General features: G+C 48.7%; 6 protein-coding genes across 6 annotated transcripts; 4 read left to right on the top strand and 2 right to left on the bottom strand.

Moving 5' to 3' along the window:
- Positions 1-61: 61 nt before the first annotated feature.
- Positions 62-579, top strand: DFJ58DRAFT_744592 (CYP3A4; the record flags this gene model as incomplete). Its single annotated transcript, XM_041387329.1, has 5 exons — positions 62-104; positions 156-214; positions 267-306; positions 356-366; positions 418-579. 5 exons carry the CDS (start codon positions 62-64, stop codon positions 577-579), a joined length of 315 nt encoding a protein of 104 aa, XP_041245616.1.
- Positions 580-957: 378 nt separating this feature from the next.
- On the top strand, positions 958-1,305 carry DFJ58DRAFT_726209 (uncharacterized protein; the record flags this gene model as incomplete). Its single annotated transcript, XM_041385335.1, has 1 exon — positions 958-1,305. One exon carries the CDS (start codon positions 958-960, stop codon positions 1,303-1,305), a length of 348 nt encoding a protein of 115 aa, XP_041245615.1.
- A 1,781-nt stretch (positions 1,306-3,086) lies between these two features.
- DFJ58DRAFT_726208 (uncharacterized protein) lies at positions 3,087-5,163 on the bottom strand (the record flags this gene model as incomplete). Its single annotated transcript, XM_041385334.1, has 2 exons — positions 3,087-3,707; positions 3,760-5,163. The coding sequence occupies 2 exons, from the start codon at positions 5,161-5,163 to the stop codon at positions 3,087-3,089; spliced, it is 2,025 nt and encodes a 674-aa protein (XP_041245614.1).
- A 3,260-nt stretch (positions 5,164-8,423) lies between these two features.
- Positions 8,424-9,161, top strand: DFJ58DRAFT_280802 (uncharacterized protein). The gene is made up of 2 exons (XM_041379644.1): positions 8,424-9,057; positions 9,123-9,161. Exon 1 carries the CDS (start codon positions 8,464-8,466, stop codon positions 9,007-9,009), a length of 546 nt encoding a protein of 181 aa, XP_041245613.1. The 5' UTR covers positions 8,424-8,463; the 3' UTR covers positions 9,010-9,057; positions 9,123-9,161.
- Positions 9,162-14,916: 5,755 nt separating this feature from the next.
- Positions 14,917-16,441, top strand: DFJ58DRAFT_779920 (uncharacterized protein). The gene is made up of 8 exons (XM_041389713.1): positions 14,917-15,028; positions 15,089-15,111; positions 15,170-15,310; positions 15,366-15,467; positions 15,522-15,734; positions 15,791-15,931; positions 15,984-16,098; positions 16,149-16,441. The coding sequence occupies exons 1-8, from the start codon at positions 14,956-14,958 to the stop codon at positions 16,319-16,321; spliced, it is 981 nt and encodes a 326-aa protein (XP_041245612.1). The 5' UTR covers positions 14,917-14,955; the 3' UTR covers positions 16,322-16,441.
- Positions 16,442-19,768, bottom strand: DFJ58DRAFT_779917 (uncharacterized protein). The gene is made up of 3 exons (XM_041389712.1): positions 18,885-19,768; positions 17,893-18,800; positions 16,442-17,852 (listed from the first exon to the last, which is right to left on the bottom strand). The coding sequence occupies exons 1-3, from the start codon at positions 19,660-19,662 to the stop codon at positions 16,767-16,769; spliced, it is 2,772 nt and encodes a 923-aa protein (XP_041245611.1). The 5' UTR covers positions 19,663-19,768; the 3' UTR covers positions 16,442-16,766.
- Positions 19,769-19,891: the final 123 nt, after the last annotated feature.

Below are 19,891 nucleotides of genomic sequence, written 5' to 3'. Positions count from 1 at the left end.
CTTATTGGAAGAAATATCTAACAATTTATTGATTTGCAGCTGCCGAGAAAAGGATGTGAATATGAGCGGGAGAGACGAGGAGAAGTCCATCATCGGATTGTTGAGTGCGCTTTCCGAGAGGTTCATTGTGGTCTCTTGATTAATGTGGCCATCAGTTAAATCTGAAGGCCAGGATGCAGAGCTTCATATGTCAAAGGAGGAAGTAGTGGCTCAGGTCCGTGGAGACTATGTATCACAACCATTATTTGCGAACTGACATCCTGCAGATGAAGACCCTCCTTATCACGGGTTATGAGACGATATCCAGTGAGTCGGTTTTTTGTCCATTGCTATCACACTGACTTTTCATCGACAGTCAGTCTTACGGTAGGTTTACTTTGTGGTTACGTCTGTGCACGCTATTCATATGATGATCAGTGGGCGCTGATCAAGCTATTGCGACACCCCGATGTCCAAACCTGCCTCAGAGAGGAACTGCTTGCGTTGGGCGCTGATCCAACATATGACCAATTGAAGGCCAGCCTCCCATACTTGGATGCCGTTGTCCATGAAATTCTGCGCATCCATCCTATCCGATGATCCAGTTCAGCGTTCGCCAATTTTTGTGAACCGGACTTTTTCATCACTATGTATACTAGATGTATTTGTGGATTCTGCGTTAAAAATCAATGACTTTTCATATCTGATATTCGTCTGATTAGCGGCTGATATGTGCCTGGTTCGCATCTGAAGGCTATCTGAATCTGATCAGGTACCAGATAGCTTGCCTGACGCTGACAGATTCATCTGCTGCCAGTACACCACCTGCTAGCCTGGATGGTCTGAAATCAGACGATTCAGGTGATTCAGGTCGCTCTGCACTTTTCCTGATGTAATCACACCTCGCTGATCACTCATTGCTACTACTAGGTTGAATGAGCATTGACGCTCATCGCTACTCGTACTATAACCATCAAAATGGTTCTCACTGCCAAGGGCAAATCTATACCCTTGCCAAAGACACTCAATTATTCAACCAGCAAAGTCTCCAATCACCAAACGGGCTTCAATGACATCACCTGGGGTTCTTCCACGCGCTCATATGTGAAGTCGATCGTGAAAAGCTTCCAAGACGAGAAGTTCCAAGCTGTCATCACTTCTGCAAAGGAATTTTCCAAGAAGAGCCATCGTTCTGGCAATGATAGAGCCGTTGATGATGCTGCGGACAATGAAGATCTCGACGAATGTGTCCAGCTCATGGACATCTTGGAGTCCAAGTCTGGGTCCGAAGACTTGGATCATACTAATGGCTCTGACATGGAGTAGTTATATTCGTTCTTGTCATTCTGCCGGTGGTTTGCTTGCCAGCGCTGTGTCCACTTACTGACCTGATTCAACTCTGGCAGTTCTTATGATCACGCTTATTTCGTTCGCTTGGCCGTCTTAATTCGCATTTTGTCTTAGTCACCATTTGAATTGATGCTTTCCCTGACCGCTTTGTCTTGATCACGATCTTAATGGTATACATCTGACTTGAACGGTTTTGTGAGTGCTTGAATTCTTCACTTACCTATCAACTGTGTGGAACTTGGGAGTCTTAACTTGAAAGATATGCTTGGATGTCTTTGCATGGTATGAATACACATGATTCTCACCGCTTTATTATCTGAATTCTACAGTTACCATTAATTTTGTAACCTTGGGAGCCTTAAAGACAGAATATATACTTGGACCTTAGAGCTGAATCCCTCTACTTCTGGTCCGCTTATTTTGACTTAGCTTACAATGTGTCTTGAGAGAATCTGAGATGATGAGTCACACTTGACGTCACTGCTTAACTGTGTACTTATGTCAAGCGCTGATAAGTGTAACAATAAGTCATATTCATCGGAAGACCCAACTTTTTTCAAGCAATCGCATACTTAGCAGAATTTTACTGAATCTTACTTAGAATCACCTTCAAGTCACCGTAAGTGTTGTTAAGAAAAATTCCCTTTTTCCTGATGCAGTATCAATATTTTATTGACTTGCCGCTTCAACTCGCTCTGAACCTTAAAGACGAACTCGGAGTTATGGACTTTCTTGCCACTCCGAACATACATACAAAAGCTCTAGAGCTATGAAGGGGATGATGACCTTTTCAATCCTGTTTCATTGGCCGACCACTCTACACATATTTACAATCTCACACATACTAACAGATTCGCTGATCTGGAGGAAAGTCTGTAAGCTTTTGATATTCTACATGACTTCCCCTTCAAGCTGATGTGGCGCTTTACAGACTGTCGAAGAGACAATACAGTGCATATGGAATGAGTGGCCACGACCTTTCTGCTCACCTGCGAGAAGATATCTCAATCTTCAGAGTAGAGACCGATCTGTGGGATCACTATCACGTGGTGCTCTGTAGAGATAGTAGTCCTCTGAGGCCGCCCATGTGCTGCACCTTAGGGTCGTATTCCCTCGTGACAGCCGCATGAACGTGCTTGTCATCGCAAGCATAGAGAAATAGATGTGAGTCGCTGTTATTGTCAGGACTTTCTCTCCTGTACGCTGTCGACTGGGTTTGTAGGAGCTGTAGCATTGGTATTGATATGCTCTGCCGTCGGAATCCTTGTGCTACTTAGCATAGACCGTTAATCTTACCCTGGCGCGAGCTGCCGACTCGGAGATGTGGCAATTGGGACAAATCCGTCATATAGGTATTTTGAGCGCCTACTAAGCTTTTCACTGGTGGTCAACACTTCGGCGCCGGACCAGTCCTACTTGTCGATAATTGATATGATTGCGACCATCGGCAGTATTGTTTGCTTATATTTGGGACGCCAGGATACTTAGCGCGTTAATCGCTTCCTATTTTCTACCTCAGTCATCTCGCTCACGGCTGAGGTGAGTACTGTACTTACTAGAGTAGAACTTCACTAACTAGTGTCTAGTGTTCGCGTTCTTAGGTACAGCACATTGAATACAGTCGTCTCGCTCACGGCTGAGTGTTCGCGTTCTTACTACTTATGCATCGTATATTGCTAGTTTAACCGCATAGGGCGGCTCTATGACAGAGGTTACCAAAGTAATATACATCGTTGTAGAACAGGATTGTAAGTGAATTACTCATTGAAATCAATGGTCTGTGCAATTTTCAGGATGGCTATGCATGATTCTAAACCCTCCAAGTACCACTGTCTTTCAAACCATGACAGCAGTTTATCCCGCCAAAAGGCACGAAGAAATGTACGTAGACGTTCATCTACGACCGTCGTTTCCCGAGAGAGATACAAACCCCAATGCCGGCAAGCATGCTTGAGGGCTGGTGAGCTGGATACATTTCGCTCGCTTCCCTCCTGTAGGTATTGGATGAAGTGCTTAAGCGCCGCAGGCATATTCGACTGGTCATCGGATCCGTCTATCGAATTGATAATATGGGAGGCGGGAGGGTGAGCGTGACGAATTGCCAAGAGTATCACGATGATCAAAAATTTTGGTAGATCTTGTAATGTTGACAAGAGTTCGAACACGTGTAAGTTGCGAAATTCAGGTTTCGCTTGGAATTCCTTCAGTGCCGACTGAGCCTTTGATATGTCCTCAGACATATTACAGAGCTTGGCACTAGGCGGAGCACAGTAAGGAGTGCCAGTCCCTGACTGCGTATATTCACGATACCATGCGGCCGCATATATGGCCTTGTTGCATGGCGGTGCCAAGCAAAACTTAATGAAAACCATCAAAATCTGTGCGGATGTTAACGTGAGGATAACATGTATTTGTAATACAGGCACGAACATTATTTGATTGTGGACCTGCAATAGGTGTTTTCGTCAGTGGCACCATTCGTTGTAGCTCATCCTTGAGACCGGACTGGCGCAAGAATGAACTTTTCATCGTCCGCAGACTGGACTGCGCAAGGAGCTGAGATGCGCATGACGAAGACGAATGTCGGGAGAGAAACTTGCAAAGTGACTCCTTGTGGAGAACCTTGACAGGGCAAGAATCGTCGGCAGGGACGCTGACTATTGGGGATAATGACACGAGAATGGACGATAAATCACTTTCTGAAGATCCTAGGAGCTTCCGCAAGTGCAGAATTGCTAATGGTTCGGCGAGATTGACCACCGTGGATAGATGCCGGTATGCACGAGTTGGATTTTCTGAGGAGTTAATGACGAACTCGTAGAACCGGAATATTTGGGTGGAATGAAGATATGCATCACCAGGATTTTTCATAAGGTTGATTTTTTCATCTAGATCGTATGGCACTTCGTCCTCGTCATCGTGCTCGAGAAACTTCATCATCATCGATGCAGTTCCAAATCGACCGTTTGCCCTATCAGCGAGACAGAGGATTGTCTCATCATCGGACTCCAATTCAGGGCATTCGAGACCGTGAATCCTATAACTCTTCTCAAGAGCGTGCTTGAAGAGGAGACGAAAGTCCTCAGCAGCATCAACATCATCGAGAGTGATGTGATGTATCGACTCTTCGCGGCCAATGGCTTCGAATGCATCATCGATAGTGTGAAGAGGACGACTAGTGATGACGATGTGTAAGTGGGGGATACGCGGCTGTTGGAGGAGATTCGAAAGACATGAAATGAGCTCGCAGATGCGTCCTTCTTCGCATGCGTCAACCGCATCAATTACAAGGACCTTTGGTTCCAAATGCCCCCACGAGACCTGCAAATTCTGTAACGGCTTAACTAGCAGTTCTTGTATTTGATCAGCAAGCGGCTTCCTTGGATCAAGGATAGCAGGGTCGGATCTAATGGATTGGACCACAGGGTCTTTGGCCAGGTGTTTACTTTTCGAAATTTGGTAGGCCAAGGTAGGCGCAAAGAAATCAAGGCTGGTCATTCCTGGTATATCCTTATGTTGGCGGCTAAAGAAAAACGTGCCAGCCAATTTCGACTTTTTTTTGAGGCGGCTGGCGATTGTATGAGCAATCGCAGATTTCCCTGTCCCGGGAGAGCCAGAGAGCCAAATCAGCGTACTCTTGCTTGCCTGCAGAGTTGTCTCAATTTCTTCCAAGATTTTCGTGCAGGTGCCATCTAGGCATTCAAGTTTATGCCGAGGGCCCCATTCGGGACAATCATATAATGCACGGTGGACAACGACCGCACTTAAGGATTCGAAGATCTTCTCTGCGCTAGTGGTGTCGGCTACCACGGTGCGAGCAGCGCTGTATTTCATGATGCAGGGGAAATGCGAGAGAATTGACTACCTGCAATCTAGTCAGTGATCAAATTGTGGTAGAATGTATACATTGTCCTTAACTGGAAGTTCTATCGACCGTCAGATGGACAAAGATCAGACCCGGATCTCAAACGATACGTCCAGTTCGCGAAGGGCGCTAAATCGTCCAGACGGTCAATATTGTCAGATTTCAAGTGAAGGAAATTGAATACTCACTCGAGGGCTCTGAAACGCTCAAACAACGGGCAATACAGCTTATGGGATCGAATGGGGCTTGGGAGCTGCCAGCCATAGGACGAATGAGCACAGCAGACCTTCCTTGTACAACAATTAAGTTACTTCGCTATCTCGCTGTTTCTGAATCTGTGAGTAGAGGTGGCGAAATCTGATGTTGTGCAGTTTGTATGAACTAATAACTGCGAGTAAGAATTTTGCGTACTGCTGCGCAGAGTAGGGGGAGTCGTGGATAAATGCACTGATACAGCAACGAGTCGATATGCTTGGGCTAGCGCTTACTGACTGTGGGAGAAATCACGTATTAATATTATTATGTACTACATGGCGGGCAGGCCAGGGGCCTGACCAGGATCGGTCGATCCGTCAAGCCCGATTAACGATTCCTTGTTCTGTACTGATTCAGTGCTATTGGCGGTGAGGATGATTGGTATCGGGCCTCGGCAACGTACTGATTTCGCAGTCATATCTCTATGTATAATCGGCAGACACAAGCTTGGAGTTATATATATATGATGGAATTATCATGAGGCGTAAGAGTGGTTGAGTTTATGATGCTCTGTTATCATTCGGACCTTTCGAATGATGACAAGGTAGTACCAGATACCAGTGGTTTGAATTATACTTGTGGTACAATTAGATCCCTTAAGTTCAAGTGGCAGGCCGAAAGTGGTGAATGGTTACCACGGTCACGCGGACCAGTTACATATGGCTGAACTCTCCGAGTGTCAGCCTGAACCTTCTCACTCTGTTCTCTGACAATCCTCTTGTTACGGGTGCGCTCTAGACGATTCGATGATCCTAAAATGATCATCGGCCGAATGGCGGCTGGCACTTGGAGAGAGGGAAGCTTTTCGGTGTTGACAGCAACTTCGGCAGCTCCGCGGTACCTAGCTCAGGAAGTTCAACATAACTCAAAATATCCAACTTGCGGGTGTTCATGCAATGCGTCATCACACAATTTTTAGTATGTGTACAGGTTGACCGCTAATTGAGGTGCAATTCTACGATGACACTATATAACCATGCGGGATCGCCGGACAGGATTTTGACAGGAGAACTTCAGGCGCTGCTGGGCTGTACCACTTCGCTAGAGACTTCTTCAATTTTTCTGACATCGTTTATTCACCCCTATTAGTGCAGTTGCTATTGTCCTTTGGTCGCGATCATCTCGGTGACGACTCACGGGGTATGCGGCCTTGCTGTGGGCATTTATAACGTCTACTATCATTGCTAGACAGAAGGCCATTGATATAATCTGTGAGGCTATCTCACTGCAACGTGTCTCATTTGATGAAAATTGTACTGCGGTGTTGCGCTTCCAGACCTCTCGGTATCTCTGATTTTCCCCGCATCTGATGCATCCAAGAAGGGTAGGGTAATTCACAATTGCCTCGTTACACCATGACCTGAAGTTAATCTTCGATTCTTGCAAGGAGGCATACGGCCCGGTTACTCCTGCCTGCGAAATGATGGGTGATGACACCAAGCTCTCAGCGATAATTGGTTCTGTGGCAGTTGCCGAATTTGATCCTCTGTCTACGACATATGCGGAGATGCATGTACTTCAACGTCTGTCAATGACGAGTCTTTGTCGAGTATCACAAGAACGTGAGAGTTCAATTACGCCCCGTTACCAGTAAGGTTTCCGTGGTCAATCCAAACTCCCTGGGTCACGAGGGGCTTGATAGGGCCCATGGGATGTGATTTGGGTCGGCTACGTTCAATTGCACGCTGCCCATTTGGAAGGTTTCAGAAAACCCTACATGGAGCAAGGTCCATAGCTAGTTCCGCCCATTCCGCTTTCCCTAAATGTCGTGGAGCTGCGAATCTAATTTTTTTTGGAGTCCTCGTTTCTAGGCGTCTAAGCTGCCGACGCTAGCGCTTCTCGCATTGTATCGGGATAGCGGTGTGCGAATGTGCCTCGGCGTTGAGGATTAAGGATCATATGCATAGCTATACAGCTTTGAAATTAGTGACCTGCTCTGTAACAGCCCCAGCACTGCCCACCCTTCCCTAGGAATCTTGCTGTATGGTTATAGGCGCCAAGGCGTTTACCGTGAAATGGCAGGTGGAGGACACTTCAACTTTCAAGTTCATTGTATGATTCTGGGCAAGTATTAGTATTATGTGCTAACATATTGACGTGCCCACAACACATGTTGAGAGAAGCTAACATGGTTTATCTTTTGTTGATTCCAACACGCGTAAGCAGGTAGATTGACAACATGCTGTTTAAGCCCGCTAAGGGGCCTCGTGGATATGATTAGCAAGTTTGTTGGATATATACCATTTTTGGACGTATTTACGCCCTCAGTGCCTCGTGTCAGTGCTATGGAACGCCGTTATATTTCTCGCCGGTTGTGGCAAAGCCGCTCGTGGTTTGCCAGCTTCTTGTGTCTTTCTTGGTCCATATAAGACGCAGGGACTGACTGCGCGAGCCCCCGGTGGGACTTCAGAGGCTTACTCTGCACATTTCTTCTGTCTGGTTCACTGGCAGGTATGTTCTCCATCATCCACTCAGTGGCAAAGCGTACACATGGTATAACACGTTGCATGATGATCTTAAGCCCTCGCCCCTCACGCATCTTGAAATCTACCACAAGACTTTCGCCTCCATTTGCAACTCTAACGACCTTCATGTATAAGACGAAACACGACCAAGGGAGTCCTAATTTCAATCTCAATACTCCCAAGATACCCCCCAAGGCGCTTCCACAGTCGCCACCACTCATGTCCCCTCATTCTTTTAACATGGACGAGCACCGTTCGTTCACAATGCGCAAGCCCTCTCTTCCAAGCTCGCTTTCACGGGCGCCCACGCCCAAGCCTTCAACACCACAGCCCCTCAAGTCTATCCTGAAGGGCAAGACATCCCCTCCTCGTGACTCATATGAGAGCGATGGAGAAATCACGGCCGCCAAGAAGGATTCGCGGAATAACGTCTACACAGTGCCAAACTCCCTTCCGCAACATGCGCACTTGGGTGAGTCCTTGGTCCAGTTTATGCTCTACTTTTCACCATTACGTACCTTATCTGATCTTTGACCCGATAAAGGTCCCATGAAGGGCCCCACACTAAATCTTCACTGGTCGCTGCTCCCCTACCATCCAAATCGATCAAAACGATTTCTTCACTTCGATATTGCTTTCCCAACTAACGACATCGAGTTCAGACAGAACTCGTCTTACGGTGTACAACGAACAAGCCTGTCTGATGCCGACCTTGATAAGTCGGCCGCCGATGAGAAGCTGGTGAAGATGACCATCAACTTTCAGCGAGGTCCGTTCGAGTGGGACATCGACGTGAAGCGCGATAAAGGCATTCGTGTTCGCGATGTCTTTGAGGCGATATATGCAGCTTTTGACGTATCGCTCACACCTCATGAGAAAGACTTAATCCCGCACCATCGCCGTGCGGTATACGAAGAGGCGTTCAGGCTTCGTTGCAAGCTAGCTCCAGGGCTTCCTATCGTCGAGCAGCGCCAAGGCTGGAAGCGCGTAGACATGCTTCTGCACGAGACCCTCTTCCGTGGTCTCACTCAGCCGAAGTCAGGAGGAGACTGGGTATTGAATCTCAGCGGGTCGGTGCCCGTATCCAAACACTGAAGAACCTTACGATCATTGCATAGTTTTTTTTCTCTCACTGTACTCTTGGTGAGCACCTTCACTACAACAATCATGATATAGCGAGCTTTGAACTGATGGCCGTCTTCATGCAGAATTGGATTCCAGCATTTCAGCCACGCTCATTTGGCTTCATCGCATCGTATCAACTCTCGCTCTTCGATTACCAGCACCCCTCAACATTCTGTCCCTTTTTAATTCTGCCTATATTCTAAAGAATTATGACCTATCCTACTCATATGTCGCAGCTTTCTCGCTGCCTGGTTCATAGTGGCGTTGACCTAGACGGAAGACGCTCTCTACTCTGTACCTTCTCGCGAACCTGGGTTCCTTGTCTTCTGGACTCTGTCCAAGGATCGATTTGTCCCGATCAAGGATACCAAGTTACTGCTATTCACCAATGTACATCATGTTCGTATTCCCTTTCATCTCATAGACATTATCCCTCGCAGTGGAAGAAATAAAACATCCGTTTTATGTGTCGAATCAGAGGGTGTCTTCTAACAGCCGTCCGTGGAGGTCGGAAAACTGCCGAATTCTAGAATTCGCAACCAAGACTACATAACACACTCTCACGACTTACAGAACCTCAGCGAACAGGATGGAAGGCCTCACAAAGAATCACGGACCAAACATAGAACGTAAATCAGTCACGTTTGACAGGTAGGGTGCAGTTGGGTTGATGATCGATGCGTCGTGGTGTTCTGAATAGGGACTAATGAACGCAAACTCTGTCTCCATCAAATTTCCATACCTCCAGCCTCATGCCGATGGGGGGTGTGCCAGATAGCCAGATGTGAATTCGATAGGAGAGTAAGAACTTTGCTCCAGTGATAACGGGGAAGTCAGTGAACGGCAAATTCATTCAACCGTTTAATGAAAGATTGATGTTAGAATTTGGAAAGGCAATTGCCCTGCTCCGCCATCACAACAAGTAGCTCACCTTTTTTCAGATGCTCATGGCAAGGCCCCCGCATGAGGTTCCACATCTATCACATACATGGTTCACCGCCTATCAGTGTTTGTACAGCCTATATATTCCTCATGCCGTGCAAGCGCTAAGAGGTTCAATTAGTAGGATGTGCATGTGACCGAATCTCCATCATGGATGTGGAGCTTCAGGGTGACCGGCGTTCATCCAGGCGAGCTTTTCGGGATGTGAAATCGGCTGTAAGATGCACCAGTTATCAAGTATCGGTTCTTGTCCGTTCTTACACGCACGGAGCGGAACAAGACGTGCGATAAAACTGGATCAAGACTAGGTCAGAAGGCATATTTGCGTGGATAGACTGACATGTAGACTTTTCAACAGCTGTACTACTTTTCCGACGGTACGCAAGGCGCCCACTCTAAGGGGTCAAAACTGTTACTGTCACGGTAAGCTTATCAATGGGAGGAAACCAAGGGATCACTTATCGTGGTGTTTGAACCATCTCAGGTACAATTTCGAATTCGATGAGCAGATGATGATATGTTAACCTATAGCTGTTAGACTCGTGACCAGCCGCCTTAAATGACGTTGACGAGGAGCACAGGCCCTGGATGGAACAGGGTAACTTGGGCGGTTCATTGTTCCGCACTACTGCCTTGGGGGAAGATAAGGCGGCTGGTGACGAGACTAGTATTACAGCTGTAGCGATATTGAACCACGCTGCCATCGATTTCGTTGTCGATTCCATCAGGCTCAGCGAGCACTCAGTCACTGCTTTCAGGGTTGCCTCACTGGAACAAGTCTTGATTTGCCAGGCTGCCACATCCGGCAAGAATTTACGTGCACATCTAAATCATGTAATGATTTCCAGATTCCCACCCTAGATCTAGAGCCCTTGCTTCGAGTGGTATTTCGACTTCCAAGTCAGATCTGAGTAAAGGGTCTCTTGGAAGTTTGTTGTGATTCCTGTGCATGCAATCGGCACCTTCAGACGCTAATCTAATCTCGCTGTTGGAAGATTTGCCCTCCTTGGGGCCAAAAGGTGTTCTTCAAGGACATCCTCTTTGACACGACGCACTGATACCGTTTCCTCCCAGGTGCGTTTCCTTCTCTAGCAGCCGCACCACTGGATGTTGTTGATAGGATTGCCCTCCGCCAGTCGCTTTGATTTGTGGATGACATGAAGGCGGGAGAGATACTGCGTTCATGCGGAACTGATGTGACGGAGCTGCGCTAGAGTCAAGGGAAAAGCTGTAGTCAAACCAATTAACCAATCCGCGATAAAAACGATCGATCCTCAGCTCTGTCACAGTGCATACATCAAGCAATCCGCGGTGATACTCATTCGTAAGGAATACGCCATCAATGTACGTTCCGTGCTTAATATAACCAACACTTTAACATCATGCCAAGCAGCATTTGTGTCCTCCTGGCTCCTGCAGTCTTATCTCTTTCTTTCCACTGGTCCTCGACGTAAACCTGGTGTCCCTCCGTACCTGTTGCTGTCCTTGTGGATAGATCTTCCCAACACACATCGACCCCGAATACACCTCGCAACGGGACGATACATTTTTTCTCCGTGATAATGCCAGTTGGGCGAAGAAAATGACGTCGAAAATAGTTCAAAATGTCACCAAATGTCGGTACAGAGTCCACTAAGCACCCAATGATCATAGCCTAACACGACAAATGGAAGGCTGTTTTGAAACATCCCTTACCGCGGGCACGGAGGTGTGACAAGATAGCTAGAAAACGATACGTCGATCGATCGTCATCGATCTTTCCGTACTAGGTGGGAACTCCCTCGTCAAATTCCAGCCGTCGTCGTGTTTACTAAATATGAGAAGGTCGGCTTCCGTATGGTCCGTAATCTGTATGATTCTCTTCTCGCATTGAGGACGACGACATCCGAGAAACAAAGCTGACGTCAAGTTACGTTACAAGACGTTTGCATAGGACCCGCAAAAAGTCTCGCGAGGCGGGACAGTCCCAATGTTTTGGTGTCACCGCTCATTGGGCAGATCCTGTACTCAAAACTCAAGAATAGAGGCGTCGATCATTGTCTTGCTCACTTTATTCCACTCTAATGACACGCACACAATCACTGGTCTTGATCCTTATTTGGAAGTCACCAATCACATCAATCTGTGCCTCCAGGATTCTTTCACATCGACATCGCCATTGTCTGGAATTTTCATAATGATCTTGATGCAACTGCCATCCCGACCGGTTGTTTCAGCATGGCTCGTGTGCATTGTCCAGAAACAGCTCCGTACGCAAGCTCCGCGACTCTCGACATGATGGGGGTCCTCAATCTCACGAGTCATTCAACTTTTCACAGTGCTGTCGGCCTCCCCATGGCCTGTAGGAATCACCAATCGAAATCGTGGATCCACTGCTGGAACTTTATTTCTGGCAAGACCTACGGATCCGATCGTGGATGCCTATCACAATAAGCGTGGTATTCGCCCTGCGGGTTCATGCACACGACGTATTCGTACGTCCAGCCACTTAAGTACTTATCCTCCAACCAGAGAATACTAACTTTAAGGGGTCTACTGCAAGTGGGTTTCCGAAACTCAGTCAGCTCGCAGAAGAAAGTACTCTGTTCACTGCTTAGTCGTTTTTCTACTATTGTACGTATACGTGGCTGAAGTTTCATGCTACTGGCTTGATCGAGAATATCTCAAAGCAAACATTGGGTTTGTGGAAGAAATAGAGTGCGCAGTTCCCATTTGTCTCCAGCCGATATTCAAGTCGAAACTGTGATTGATGTACAGGATCAACTACTTGGCTGCTCGTTCCTTATTCGCAGTGGTACCCCTGGCGGGGCGTCCCGAAGTACAGTCACTCAAGAGCACTTGATCTCTACCAATGGCACCACACAAGTCTTCAATCCCACCAGTGAAATGGGCGATTGAAACTTGTGTCACCCGTTTTGCTAGTCAGATTGGTTTTGCTTGGAGTTAGATTGTTTGCCGAATCTGTACCCCAGCCACTAGTGTGCACGTGCGCCCTGGTGTCCATTGCAGCATCCCACGTACGATAACACGGTGTGTCTCCCCTCCAAGCTGACCGACAAGCCAGTATCATCCGATGGCAATTAGCTGTCGAGCGTCATCTACCACTATTGAAACGTGTGAGTAGTTCAGTTCTGAGCTTCAACTCGGTATTTTATCATTCCACACCGCACATGTCTCTGTTTCCTGTTCTTTTGTCCCTAACTACAAGATTTTCCTCTTCTTGCATGCACTCGGCACATTGGTAGAACCACGAGTTGACCCAATGACATAATTGGTACTATTTCCCGGAACTTTGTCATGTCATCGATGAGCACTAAGCGATGGGATCTCTCGTCAAGTGTATCGAGAAGGGTGGAACAATTTCACCGTCAGAAGGTTTCGAATAACGCCACCGAATGTCTTCTATGAACTCGGGCTGATGGGAATCAAGTTTCACGCATTCTTGCAACTAATTCCAGGGCTACCGGGGAACTCCGCGAAGTTTCACGAACCCGTGACATCTTGAACGGCGTTCTTGCCATTGTCAGTCTAGTAGAGGCCACTATCTCGTCATCCTTGAAAACCCTCGACGTCATCGTTTCAAAAGACTGGAAGTTTGGGCCTGTTTGGACACGTAGGAAGCCTATCTCATTTACTTAGGCCAATCGCGATCCCATGTTGTGAAAGCCGTCAACTCCGACGATATCATAGGGTGTCTGCGAGTTGACGAGACCGAGGAAGCGAAGAAGTAGCGTTATTATTGCGAAGCTCGCGGGGTAAGGAAAGCCCGAGCTAGAGAAGAAGTGCGAAGTCGTGCGTACCAGTACTGCCAAACTCTTGGGCTCCGACCTCCGGAACAAAAAACTATAGATAATTCGTGGAACCTCGAGGCGAGGGGTTTCTGCTTGAAACTTTTCGCGACAGGTCCTGGATGCTATTGCACTGCAGGCTCGTGTGTGGTTACATGCTCAGGCTCGCTTCCAATAGCACAACGAAACCTACCTGAAGGGTAACCAGGAAGACAAATCATATGGCTAGTTTCCGTACCACGAATGGTAGACACAAGTTTGTGTGGGACGAACTGACGAGGAAACAATCTAGGAATTCGGATGGAACGTGAAGGTATAGTATATCTTACTTGATGACTTTGACCGCTCTGTATTCGCAGTGAAAGTCATCAAGTAAGATATCTATAATGATTAATAATGTACCTATTAAGCACCCAGTGGTGGGTTCATACAAAGTCGAGGATGTGACTTTGACTTACCAAGTTTCTCTTAGCAGATATTCGAGAGCCGATCCACGAACCCTCATGGTCGGGCGAGAGCGACCGGAGAATCCTGATTGAAACAAAGTTTTGTACCAGTCTGTGCGTGTAAACATTCCTATCGCAACGTTGAACAGCCTATTCGTTTCCAGCACAAACGCTCTCATACAGCCCATTGTCGAGTAGCTTCGGGCTTGACATGAGAGGTTAGTCTAAAGAGAATTCGCATGGAATTGTAATCAATGTGTAAGCGACGGCACAGCAATCTTGCATCGCGGGCCTTTACTAGGCCAATTCAGTTCACAGACCGGAGGCCATGAGCCATCCCAAGAGCTGAATGGCGGTTGCAAGGGCGACTGCCACTGATCTCTGAGAGTCCAATGCTATTCCTGTCGACAAATTTCGAGCGAATTTCTTCAAAAGTCAAAGACACGTTTGTCGACATTAGCAAGAAGTGATGGGATCGGCCCCCAAAGAGACACGCTTGTGGAAAACCGACACCGGGATCCCACAAGGCTATGATAGCCTATACGAATAATCGTGCAAAATTGCAATGTATTTCAACGAAAGTTGTACCAGAAAAGGCAACCGGCGCCGGAAATTGCTAAAGAGGAATAAAACACTCACGTTCGGAACGGGCCGATCGTATGATCTCACCGTGGCTGAGCGCGTATATCACTAGTGGTAAGCATCGTTCGAACGACCCATTATCTCTCTCTTAAACCATCATGCCCATGTCATCTCTCGACCAGCTTAAACAGACCGGAACTACTGTTGTCTCCGACTCCGGTGACTTCGAATGTATGTTCACCATTGTCCATCCTGTTGATCATGCACTCATATTCTGGCTAATCTTATCAGCAATCGATGTTTACAAGCCGCAGGTAATCGCTGCAACGAATCTATGTTTAATGCACCTGTAATTAAACAGTATATTGTTAGGATGCTACCACAAACCCATCCTTGATCTTGGCTGCTGCCAACAAGCCAGGATACTCCCGCCTCATTGATGCCGCCGTCAAAATCGGCAAAAGCAAGGGCGGTGACCTCGAGCAGCAAACTAATGCTGCTATGGACCGTCTGGTCTGTCTTTGTCAGCTTTCAGTTGATACTCTTACTAATCTATATTTATAATCAGCTTGTCGAGTTTGGCAAGGAGATTCTTGCCATCATCCCTGGCCGTGTATCGACGGAAGTCGATGCTCGTCTCTCCTTCGACAAGGAAGGCACCAAGGCAAAGGCAAGTGATATTGTCGCATACCTTAACTGGCTCCTTATTTTTATTTATTCTCAGGCCAAGGAGCTCATTGCCCTCTACGAGTCTGTTGGTATCAAGAAGGAGCGTGTTCTCATCAAAATCGCAGCGACATGGGAGGGTATCCAGGCCGCTCGTGAACTCGAGCGTGATGACAACATCCACTGCAACTTGACCCTTCTTTTCGGTTTCGGCCAGGCTGTCGCTTGCGCTGAGGCAGGTGTCACCCTCATCTCGCCCTTCGTTGGTCGTGTATGTCTCCATCACTCATCTTATCTATGTTCGACCGATTGATCTCTTGCATTCAGATCCTCGACTGGTACAAGAAGTCGACGGGCAAGACGTACGAGGGTGATGCGGACCCTGGTGTCCAGTCCGTGAAGAAGATCTTCAACTACTACAAGCAATACGGCTACAAGACCATCGTGATGGGTGCTTCCTTCCGTAACGTGCGTACTAGTTCGCTCATGCGAGATCACGCGAGTCTTACTCGGTTTGCAGGCTGGCGAGATTAAGGCCCTCGCTGGTGTTGATTTCCTCACCATTGCCCCCGCGCTGCTCGAGGAACTCAAGAACTCGACCGAGCCCGTTCCCAAGAGGCTCGACGCCCGTGTTGGTATGTACCTTGTAGTTTCCATTTAACAAACGACTAAATCCCCTCCTCAGCTGCACAAGCCGAGCCCCTGCCCAAGGTCACTTTCGTTGACAACGAGCCTGAGTTCCGTTGGGCCCTTCTCCAGGACTCGATGGCATTCGACAAGTTGCATGAGGGCATCAAGAAATTTGCTGAGGATGGCGAGACACTTAAGGGCCTCCTCCGCCAGAAGTTGAGTGCTTGAGTTTTCGGCGATTTATAACAAGGCAACGAGTAGTTGTAATAATACTGTAGTTACACTTCGGTTGACATAACAAAATTCACCGTGTATTTGGCAATATAGACTTTTTCTTCTGCACATTGGTAGCATATATATCTGGCTGCGGCGATAAGGTTCGATGAATTTTCAAATGTTCATGAATGCATATGTTGCGCGTGTGCAATTAGAATGAGGCATACATACACGTGACTATGTTGCGATGACGGGCGATGGAAGTAACAATCTAGAGACGTAAAATAATCTGAGAAGTCACATATTTTGTGGGGTTATGAAACATCATTACTAGAGACAAGACTGTACACGATCAGAACACTCAGCTTCCCTAACATTACACATCGTCACTCACCATACAGGTACACTTCCAAGAAGCATGTAAAATGAACGGACGATCACAATATCGATCGATCATTCAGAGAGCCAATACGCCCTCCTCCCACTCCTCCCTCGTGACGGACCCCAAATCACGGCACACTGGGCACGACACCTCCACGTGCAGCTCCGTTTTATCTTCCGCGCCCCATCCGGCAACGCGCTCCGCACTAACTAAGCACGCAGGGTGGAATGTGTGCGAACACAAAGATCCTTCTCCAGGATGTGATAATGGATGTATTGAGAGCTGGTTCATTGATTCAGCCAGTATTTCAGGGACAGGGTCTTCGTCAGACGGGCCAATGCCACACGAGGGATCGTAGCACCGCAGGCCCGCCTCGCGCTCCTTCTGTTCCACGCGTTGCCGCAGCGAGGGACCGGGTGCGGCAGGCAGCATCCATGTCTTCCTCTCGCGGCGTGGAGGCATTGGCCGCGTCGGGCGGATGGGGTGCGCATGTGGGAAGTTGAATGGCGGTATCGGCAGGGATGCACCACCTGGAGGGGGCGGAGGCGCATTAGCAGGAGGAACCTGTGCTCCGTCGGCAGGTGGCTCCTGCCCTTGTGCAGGCTGAGGCTGCCCCTGTGGTGCAGCAGGTCCGTTGTTGAAGATTGGGACGGGGATGAAGGTACGCGTAGCACTTTGAATGAGATTGTTGATAAAGTTTTGGAACTCCTGGGGCACCTCGCCGACAGGCGGTGCTTGGCCTTGCCTTTGCTCTGGAGCTGGCCCTGGAGGTTGGTTCTGTGGCTGCTCCTGGGTCCCATCTTGAGGCTGAGGCTGCTGCTGTGGTTGCGGCTCCCCTTGTGGCTGGGACTGCCCCTGTGTCTGAGGCTGCTGCTGCGGCAGTGGCGCATCTGCGGGCAACGATTCGTCGAAGATCAGATCGAGGCCGATGGTTAAGAAGTCGCCTGCTTGTGGCCCGCCGAAAGGACGGTTATCTGCAATGTTAGGAAGGGACTGCGTACGGGAGCGAGGAAGTGGTGGCGGTGGCATGGGACCTGCACCAGTGGGAACAGCTCCTGCTTCACGACGAAAGAAGTCCTGGAATCCGTTCCCTCCGGGAAACTGCAGGATATGTACAGTGGCTCCGGGGCCTACAGGCACGCCGTTCGATAGGGTGAAGCGCTGGCCAGGTTGGCCAGGGTTGAAGAAATTGGGGGGGAACTTGGTTACCTGCAGGCTGAGGCGCTGGCCCAGCAGCTGCAGCTTCAGGGACGGCGGGTCCTGCAGGCGGAGGAGCTGCTGCAGCTTGTTCGGCAGTAGAAGCTGGTATGGGTTGTGTTGCATCAGGTGCAGGCCCGGGAACTGCTTGGGTCGCAGGAGCAGCACCGTTTGCTTGTGGAGCTGGACGGGGCGCTCCAAAGTTGAAAGGGTTATAAGGAAGCGGCGAACTGGTAAGGTTCTCGGGATCGATGTTGAACCGACATGTTGGACACGTCGCTTGCTTCGCCCTTGTAAACCAGGGGAGCAAACATGATTCGTGGAAGACATGAGCACAAGGGAGGGAGATGATTTTGGGTTCCTCAGGGACGGATGTTTCTAACGGAAAGTTGGAGCTTTGGGAGCTAGACAGCAGGTCTGAATCTGTCGAGGTGGGCATCGATGGAGCAGACGCAGAATCGGTGCTCATCGGCGCATTTGATTCAGCTTCCAAAGTTTCGGTGCTGGCTCCAGCGGGTGGTTCCTCTGGAGCTTTTGCTTTGAAGCTATCACTCTCGGCATCCAATAAAGTATCCCAGCAGATTGCACATCCCGGAGAGGAAGATTCGGTAGCCTCTGCACCATCTACGTGTCCACCAGGCGCACCACCAACTCTTTCCAAGCGCTTTACGAGCCCTATGGGTACGGCCTCCAGACCCGCAATGAGTTTCTTCGCTCGTTCAGGATCTTCTCGATTGTCATCAAGCCCCCCAAATTGCTGCATTTGCTGCAAGAAATCTGCGAATGCTTGGAGAAAACCATCCCGACCTCCGGCAGCATCGGGTTGCACGTTTGCTGCACCAAATGGGGGTGGGGCAGGGCCACCTCCATTCTGATTCGGAGGACCTCCAAGAGGTATTGTGAAAGTAAAACCTGCAGTTAAGATAGGCACGGCATGATGTACGTGACCAGGGATTGGATTATTTTGCGGTCGCGGAGGATGGGCAACGCCCTCACCAGTATGTTCTACCGCGATATTCTCAGCGCCAGGACCAGGTCCTGGAAATGTATTACCACCAGGCATTGTATTCATCCCAAATAAGGGAGCCATGAAGCCGTCTAGGAATGCCTGGTTACCGGTAGGTGGACGCTGCTCGGGATTAGACGGTTGTGGAGGAGGGATAGGAGGTGAGGCAGGACGACCTACACGCTCTGAAGGATGCCTACGATCCCGCGCTTCGTCTACATCATCCTCCACCCGAGCGCGTCTACTCCCGGCGATAGGCTCGAGTGGTGGTAGATCGTCTTCATCATCCGTCCAGTCACTGTCATGGTCATCGTCGACTGTCAGGAGATTGGGTAGTGTCTCTGCACGAGAGGATTGGCTGTCGTCAGACTCATCAGAATCTGACACGGAGCGCAGCTCTGGCATGGAGTCCTCATCGTCATCGCGGGTGGGCTGAGCTTGTAAGGATGGGATGCTGGAAGCAGGTAGCATATCTACATCTTCAGCGAATGGTACAGACTGGGAAGTCTGGAGCGGCAGGGCAGAAGTTTCTGGAACTGGAGTCCTGTCGCGATCTACAGCGGGCGCGTGAGCGTCTACAGGCTCGAGCGGGGGCGCGTCAGACATGACGACTTCCTGTGCAGAGTCCGGCTGTGCAGGATGACCATGATTATGGGAAAAAGCTTGATTTATATTTCGAAATACGTTCTGAATTGACGTTGGTAGATGGAAGTTGTGACCAAAACGATGACCACGACCGTCGTCATTACCGCCGTTGTTGTTGTCCATGGCAAATCTGAAACTGTGCTTTACAATGTATGCAGTCGCAGAAAAGAAAGTGGTAGTGGTGCTGGTGACAGTGGTGGTGGCGGTCGCAGAACAAGAACGAACGAACGATTGTCTCTCGGACCAGGGCAATCTATGCACAATGCCGTGTTGATGACTAATGTCGTATCGATGACTAATCACATCCTGTGGTACCCTCCAGTAAGCACCAGAATATTCCCTATCCGTTTCT

The sequence above is a fragment of the Suillus subalutaceus genome (assembly GCF_016647625.1).
Source record: "Suillus subalutaceus strain FC151 chromosome Unknown DFJ58scaffold_33, whole genome shotgun sequence".
NCBI classification, from domain to species: Eukaryota; Fungi; Basidiomycota; class Agaricomycetes; order Boletales; family Suillaceae; genus Suillus; species Suillus subalutaceus.
This window is presented reverse-complemented; position numbering and strand designations above follow the sequence as displayed.

What these genes read in the sequence shown, in the direction of transcription:
- DFJ58DRAFT_280802 (XM_041379644.1), top strand. Translation starts at nt 8,464, where the DNA reads ATGAAGGGCCCCACACTAAATCTTCACTGGTCGCTGCTCCCCTACCAT.
- DFJ58DRAFT_779920 (XM_041389713.1), top strand. Translation starts at nt 14,956, where the DNA reads ATGCCCATGTCATCTCTCGACCAGCTTAAACAGACCGGAACTACTGTT. An exon ending in TGGGTGCTTCCTTCCGTAAC is followed by an intron (nt 15,932 to 15,983) that starts GTGCGTACTAGT and finishes CTCGGTTTGCAG; the next exon opens with GCTGGCGAGATTAAGGCCCT. An exon ending in GAGGCTCGACGCCCGTGTTG is followed by an intron (nt 16,099 to 16,148) that starts GTATGTACCTTG and finishes TCCCCTCCTCAG; the next exon opens with CTGCACAAGCCGAGCCCCTG.
- DFJ58DRAFT_779917 (XM_041389712.1), bottom strand. Translation starts at nt 19,662, where the DNA reads ATGGACAACAACAACGGCGGTAATGACGACGGTCGTGGTCATCGTTTT. An exon ending in TATCGCGGTAGAACATACTG is followed by an intron (nt 18,801 to 18,884) that starts GTGAGGGCGTTG and finishes TCTTAACTGCAG; the next exon opens with GTTTTACTTTCACAATACCT. An exon ending in CTCAGCCTGCAGGTAACCAA is followed by an intron (nt 17,853 to 17,892) that starts GTTCCCCCCCAA and finishes CAACCTGGCCAG; the next exon opens with CGCTTCACCCTATCGAACGG.